This window comes from Mus caroli, unplaced genomic scaffold (genome assembly GCF_900094665.2).
Source record: "Mus caroli unplaced genomic scaffold, CAROLI_EIJ_v1.1 scaffold_19258_1, whole genome shotgun sequence".
Taxonomy (NCBI): Eukaryota; Metazoa; Chordata; class Mammalia; order Rodentia; family Muridae; genus Mus; species Mus caroli.
The window spans coordinates 2,086-10,022 of record NW_018388775.1 but is presented as its reverse complement, the minus strand read 5'-3'; the positions used below and the strand labels follow the sequence as shown (position 1 = coordinate 10,022).

Sequence of the window (7,937 nt, the reverse complement as noted above, 5' to 3'; positions counted from 1 at the left end):
ATATAGCCCTGGCTGTCCTGGAACTCACTTTGTAGACCAGGATGGCCTCGAACTGAGAAATCTGCCTGCCTCTATCTCCTGAGTGCTGGGATTAAAGGCATGTGCCACCATTCCTGCCTTCTGCTGGGCTTTTCTGAAACTTCCTTTGTCAATGCAATTAATCTGAGTCTCTTCACCTTAGCCTCAGGAAGACTTTTCAGACTAGGGAAAAAAGTAGCCACATTCTTCACCACAATACCACAAAAAGAGTCTTTATGCCACATTCTGAAATTTTTCTCCTTTGAAATCTCTTGTGCCAGGTCAACACAATTCAAATTACTCCCAGCAACAAAGTCTTCCATATTCTTAGTAGGATGAAACATTAAGCCTCATTAAAAGCATTCTACTGAAGTCCACATCCAAAGTCCCAAAATCCACATTTTTTCAAATAAAAGCATGGTCAGGCCTATCGCAGCAATACCCCTCTTCTGGTACCCACTTCTGTATTAGTCAGGGTTCTGTAGAGTTACAGAACTTGTGGGTAGTCCCTAAAGGAATTCATTGATGAGTTACAGTCTGTAGTCCAACTCCCAACAATGGTCAGTAGCAGCTGTGAATGGAAATTCAAGGATCTAGCAGTTGTTTAGTCCCTCATGACAAGCAGGCAAAGGACAGACAGAGATAGCCCTCCTTCTTCCAATGGTCTCCAGCAGAATGTTTATCCCACTTTAAAGGTTTTATTCCAGCTGACCTTGAACTTGGAGATATCCCTGTCTTAATCTTCTGGAATCCATAGCCACTATGCCCTAACATCTCCATACCAAGATCCAGGTCAGAAACTTCTATCTCCCAGCCTCCAGATTAGGGTCACTGGTGAGCCTTCCAATTCTGGATTTTACTTCTTTCCAGATACAGTCAAGTTGACAACCAGGAATATCCAGTATAACCATCATACCAGGATCTAAATTTAACTAGGTAGAATCTTGCCCAAATACCTTAATCTGTTATCTCCTAGAAGATAGGATTCAGTTCCATTTCACTTCCTAGTGCCCCTGTCGTAATTGAGCCATATATTTTATATTTCTCCTTTCTAATATTTTTACACTTTTCCAGAGATCTCTTTCTTATGGTCCAGTCAAGGCCTTCTGGTGGAAGATGTCATCTAATCTACTGAGTATACTGCAGTTGACATTAGGATAAACAATGACCTTCAACCTACATTCTGTTTCTTTAGTGTTTTTCAGTAGGGGCTTAGGCCCAAGCATTATGTTGTTGGGAATCTATTCACAAAGAATTCAGTAATTAGTAATAATGACATTTTATATTGTTGTTTTTTTTTTTATCAGCCCTTGACTGTGTAATACACTTTGCAGGTGATTCAGTCACCCAGTTTATTCCATCATGGTGACACACTCCCACTGGAGTGATAAGATTAACTTTTAGGTGGACCATACCAGGCAAATCCTACATTTCTTTTTATTTTTGAGAAAAGGGTTATTTGTGTTTGAGAGTCCAGATCCCTTGATTTCTTAGAAAACCATCTTAAAGAACCCGACCTAAGGTTGAACACCAGTTAACGAACAGGCCAGTACCTATTACCAGTTTCCAGGTTACCCCCTCCCCAAAGAAGACCTGTGTCAAGCACAAGTTTCCAGCAGGTTACCTCCCCAAAATACCCAGGTGTAACACCAGTTCCAGGTTATTTCCCAACAAATCTGAACCCCCAGGTAACAATCCTGCCCCTGGCACTTCACTTCCTAACACCCACCAATAAAAAAAAAAAAAAAAAAAAAAAAAAAAAAAAAAAAAAAAAAAAAAAACAAAGAACAAAAAAAACCCAAACAACAAAAACAAGAATTTAAGTCTATGGTTTGGTTCCCAGTAAGAGACAACTATATTAAAGGGCATAAAAGACAACTATATTAATGGCTTCCCAGTTAGATGTGTGCAATGATACCCATCTCTTCTCTCTATAAAACTCGCTTGAATAATGCAACCACAGTGCAATTGCATGGGAATCATTCTTAGGTGGTCTTTTGGGGGTTCACCAACTGTCCTTTGCACAAAATGGTCCAAATTGACCTTGATCTTTATCTCATCCTATCATGGCTTCAGCTCATGATCACTCAGTTGGCTGCCATTACCTAAATCAAATAGACACAAACATACACACACACACACAATCACAACCCACAAACAAAAATCACACACACTTCACACAATAAACACACTAAAAATAAACTACATCTGAAACAAAATTTGTCTTGGTAAGTGTTGTATCTCCATATGAAGCAGTGAAACCTGATTTTGTTTTTCTCCATTTTCAAACAGAGTGAACAAAATTCACCACAGTTTTAATAATATCACCACATAAGTTCAAATTTATCTTCTGGTTATTATGGTTGGGCATACCAATGATACAAATGTAGGCCTTGCACATTTGCACTAATTTCTTTACCTCTGCCATGTAACCGCAGTTCATTTCCATTATTACATTCAGTTGAGAATTTTCTAAGTTGTCAGACTGTTCTTGAAGACAAGATATCTATAGAATGCCAATTGCTTTCTGTCTAATATACTAATCCCAAATGAACAAGGTGTTAATTTTAGATGAATATTCAAGTTACTAAGATCTTTGGGTGTGCTGAGAAATATTTTATCAAAATTATAAGGAATTGATCATTACTTACATAGCATTTAGGAAAACTTGGAAAAACCAGTCAGGTATAGTGTGAAGAAAGTGTGAGATGATGCAAAGTTCTGGTGTCTGTGGCTAGTTCTACAGATTGCCAACTTCTAGCAAAACACACATTGTGAGAAGAAAGCCAAGCCTGTGGCCTTTCTATTGGGGCCTCTAATGATGGGTGTGGTTTAAATACAGCCACACAAATGCCCTTACATTTAATAGGATTATACCTACTTGTCCTCTTCCCATATCATATCTAACCAGTTCCATATGAATGTTCTGAACACTGGTATGTAATTATTGTTGTGTTTGAAGTGGATTTCCCCACCTAAAAGAATCTCCTACATGGTCCTAGAACAGTGGTTCTAACCTTCCTCTAATGCTGTCTGAAGTTTCAATACACTTTTTCATGTTGTGACCCTCCCCCAAGTATAACATTGTTTCCCATGCTACTCTGTTACTGTGACTTTGCCAGTGTTGTTGAATTGCCAGGTGAATATCTGATAGGTAGGATATCTGATATGCCACCCTTGTGAAGGAGCCATTCATCCCAAGATAGGTTGAGACCTACAGGTTGAGAACACCACACTAAGCTTGTGTAACCAGTAATCAAGTTTTCTTTAGGTCACATTTTTCATTGCACCAATTACTAACTCTGTATATCTTTCAGAGTGGAGCTTCCTCTCCTACAACGAGGAAAGTTTTTCATCCCAATGGCAGAATTTGTCTTCTTCCAGCTTCATAACAGGCTTAAGAAGTACTTGGGGCCCGGGTGACCAGAGGGCACACTGAGGCTGATGGAGTTTTGGCAGAGACCTTGATGGAGCTCCTGAAGTTTGTCAGTCACAGACTCTGCAAGTCCCACCTCAGCAAGTCCCACCTCAGCCTTTTCCATTTGTCTTTGATGAACACCTGATGCCACACAGGTGCTGATCTTCAACCTTTCTCTTTCAATCTCACAGCCTGAGTCTAGAAGCCAGGAGTTCAGTGGTGTCCATGACCTCCCCCCACAGACAGGGTAGGTGGTAACTCTCTGGGAGAAAAGAATCCTCATTTAAAAATCTGTGAGTAATGATTCCTGTCTACACCAATGAGACCATGTTATAAACAGGTTCAGTACACTCTTCCAAGAGTGTACCATACTGATTTATGTTCATAAACAAAACATAACATAGCATAACAAAACAAAAGAAAACATAACAATAAGGAAGAAGACAAGGATTATGAAGTAACAGAATTTATTTGGTCAAAGAACTGTTGATCACACACAAAGAACAAGAACTTCTATTTTTACAGTGTCTACTATACATTTTCTGGGAAAGAGGTTAGAAAGGGCAGTCGCAAAGCAACTGAGTGAAAACTCCAAATATCAAGAGCTCTAGCATGTTGATTTAGTCTCTACCCTCCTCAGATTCCAGGAGTTGCAGGAGAGGATATACAGTCCTCCCCTAGGTTTCCGGCTTTATTGTCTTTAGCCTGTACCAACACCCTGGGTAAATTTTTCCACATCCAAACGATGATTCTCAGTCAGTCAGCAAACACGGGCAAGGGACCAGAGGAAAGGTGGATGCCATAGGAAGGCCACATGGGTGAGGCATTGTTTCTGCCTGTGACAGAGGTCCAATTCTCTTGTTCCAGAGGCTTCAGGTGGGCAGTTTGTCCACAGGAGCCAGTGTAAGTGGGTGGGTGAGTACTAGCGAACAAGCAGAAGCTTCTGCCCTTGCTTGTTCTTGTTCCCCTTCTTCGATCTTCGTCTCCTTTCCAGTCTACAAAGCTGCCCAGTGTTCACAGAGTCCTGAGAGGTGAGGAGCCTGTCAGCATTGTGCAAGGGTTGATTCTCTTTGTCTGGAGCATCCCTGCCTCAGTTTGCAGTGCATATAGGTTGGTAAATCACAATTGCGTCAGCGGGCCGATCAAGTTCACCTTCAGTATTCCTGAGGTTCTGCCCAGGTTTCTGGTGGTTCTGTTCCTGAGGCATGAGTTTGGTATTCTCGTTTCTGCCCAGCTTTCTGGTGGTCCTGTTCCTGAAGAACTTTCCCCTCCCCTAAGGAGGTTTCTTGGGATGATCTCTTCTCCCTGTTTTCGAAGGGCTTTCCTGCATCTTCTGTGTCAGGGCTTTTATTATGTTTTTTTTCCCGTGATTTCTTCAGCTGGTATTCGGCGTTGAGAACCTCATGTATTCTGCCCTCTTGCATGTCGATACTATCCTTTTTGAGGTCATTCTGCTGCACATAGAAGAGCACATAGGCATTCTCATTCAGGACAGAAGTCACATCGCAGCTGGTGACCTTAGTATCATCCATCTTGTACCACTTCCCATGGCCAGCTTTGACACAACAGAAATAATGTCCACTGTGACAAGTTGCACCTTCATGGACTAGGACGGCATAGAGGGCATAAGGCAAAGGTCCTTCAGTAGGCTGGGACAGGTATGGCTTCAGGTCAAGGAACTCCGGGTAGCTTACTTTTCTGTCCAACTTTTTACCCATGGAGCCCGAAAAGCGCTTTAACACTAGCAGGAGTACCTTTGGGGCACTATAAACCTTTAGGGTCTTAGAAGCTGGCATCTTCTGTCTACAGCTACCACAGTAGTAGGAATTCTCCCCACATAGCTCTTCTGCCTTCTCTGTATCCTGCAAGGCTTGCTTCACACTCTGAGCCGAGCTGATATCCAGGGGGATGTCCAGGAAGGGATCATAAGAATCTGAGGTGCCCTGGCAGTGGTGACACTTGATCTGAGATCTCCACCAGCCTCCAAATATATCATGAATGGGTGAGCTGTCCTCAGAGGTGGGTTCTGATTGTCTGTGCACTTGAAGGCAGGATTCATGCATGGTTTCCAAGGTGAACATGAGAAACTCATGGGCATCTTCCTGCTTGCGCTTGTGGAAGGGAGAGGTCAAAATCTGGGAGGGCTTCATGACATCCCCTGAGTGGGTGTGCAGGAGACTCTGGGTCACATGGGCTTCCATAGCACACATCTTACAGCCTTCTGGGAAACAACATATCTGAGTGTGCTCTTGGGACAGCATGTAGTCAGCTAGAGGTGGTGTGTGTGTCAAGCACTGCAGGGCTGCATTCAGGTAGCAGCTGTTGCCTGTGTTCTGGAGCCCGCATCCCGGTCCTTGGGGGCTCTCCCAACTCAGACTGTGCTTGACATTGGCAGCCAGCTCCTCTACCACCTGAGCTTCATCCTGATGCAGCTCTGGGGCACTAGGAGGTGACAGGGATGGATCTGCTATGGGACAAGAATACAAAAAGTCTTTAGGGCATGCCAGTGGCCACATCCTTTACCTTCAGAATCCATTCTAGAAAACCTGACCTAACGTTCACTTCAGGAAAAATAACAGGACAGTACTAGCATTTCTTTCCAAGTTACTCCCTCTCAACAATCTCAATAAAGAAAACACTCAAAAACACCCACAACCAAACCAAACATGAACCTAAATCCAGTCTCTAGGTTACACCCCCAACAAGACCAGTGTCTCCACGTTATTACTCCAACAGATCTGCACCGCCACGTTCAAAGTCCAACCCCTCCCTAACTACTACCCATGCAGAGGGAAGCAGACATTCAGCCTATGACTCCCAGGACCCACCATTATGTTACAGGCCAAAAAACTAGCCAATTAGATGCTTGCACAGTAACCTACACCCCTATGCTTGCTGATTACTGTAAACCCTTACCCTGAGAGATATTCATGGCTCATTATCCCCAAGGCCTTCCTGCTGGACAGTGGCTCACAGTGGTGCCTTAGCTAGCTGGCATAAAAAGGCCTCACAGTGGTTGCATCTCATCAGTTCCTGTCTGGTTTGGGTGGATGACTACTCTTTCCTGGCACTACACATGCAAGCTGCAAAAGGCCTTATGATGAGACTCAACTTCTTAGAAGAGCAGAGCAGCCCTTTTGTCATCAAAAGCCTGTCCCAGCACACTCAATTCTTCCTTATGCAGGTCTAGGGCAGCCAGAGATGACAAGGCTGCTGGGGGACACACAAGATGTAAAGACCTTGCAATAAGACTCACCTTCTGGGAAGGAGAGAGCAACCACCATGTCTCCAAAGACCTCTTCAAATAACTTGCTGGAGTCTTCTAAGGGAGCAGAAGGAAGTCTTTCCCTCCAGAGAATCTCTGCAAGTGAGGACCATTCCCAAATGCTCAGTCTTTTATACTCCAGTCTTGTGGCCACGCCTACAGTCTTCCAAGGACAGCCCATTCTAGACAAGCCTCTCCCAAGTTGGGTGTGGTTTCTGCAAAGCAGCTCAGTAATCTCATCTCTTTGGAGTGAATTTCCCTAGCTCCAATGTCTTAAGCTTGGGTTTTACCTGGAATAAAGTTACAAAACCATGTCAAATAGAGGAATTGATGACTACACATGCCATACAAGAGTTTCCATTACCTTGCTAACCACACAGAACCAATATAAACAGCCTAGGCTTTGTTTTCCTTCCTTTTTTCTTTCTTTTTTCATTCCTTCCTTCCTTTCTTCCTTCCTCCTCCTTCTCTCTCTCTCTCCATCTCTCTCTCTCTCTCTCTCTCTTTCTTTCTTTCTTTCTTTCTTCCTTTTTCTGTTCTGTTTTCTGTCTTCGCTGATGTTGGATTTGCAAGGAGATCATTTCTCTGTAGCAGATATATTTCCAGTCAGGGTCATACCTTCTATGCAGTCATCTAGTCCAGTAAGTAGACTTTTGATTCTCTCAGGAAAAAAAAAAAAGAATGACCTTGAATCTACACTCTGCTTTTTAAATATATTATCAGTATCCAAGTATACAAAGCATTTTGATGTAATTGTTTTACCCACTACTTACTCTCTAATTATAAGAAAATTTTTGCTGGCAGTGGTTGTGCACACCTTTAATCCCAGCACTTGGGAGGCAGATGCAGGCAGATTTCTATGTTTGAGGCTAGCCTGGTCTATAGAGTGAGGTCCATGACAGCCAGGGCTACACAGAAAAACTTTGTCTCGGAAAACCAACCAACAACCAACCAACCAACAAACAAAATATTCTTATAGTGTCATTGCCTCTAATGGTGTAAGTACTGTGTAGGTGACTCATTCACCCAGTTAGTTCCATTATGCTCATTCAGTCTTACTTGAGTAATAAGATTCACTGTAGGTGGATCAAACCAGGCAAATCCTCCCTTCCTGTATGTTTTTGAGACAATATGGCTCATTCTCCATTCTGACCTTGAGCTTGGTATCAATCACCCTGTGACGGCTTCAACTCATGACCATTGGCTTTCACTACTTCAAAGAAAGGAAAACACACA

The 7,937-nt window shown here is 42.9% G+C and overlaps 1 protein-coding gene across 1 annotated transcript; it reads right to left on the bottom strand.

Annotated features, from left to right (window-relative positions):
• Positions 1-4,358: 4,358 nt before the first annotated feature.
• LOC110287778 (ubiquitin carboxyl-terminal hydrolase 17-like protein B) lies at positions 4,359-6,720 on the bottom strand. Its single transcript, XM_021154314.1, is given in 3 exon segments — positions 4,359-4,659; positions 4,661-5,903; positions 6,693-6,720. Coding segments are annotated over 3 exon segments (1,572 nt in total).
• Positions 6,721-7,937: the final 1,217 nt, after the last annotated feature.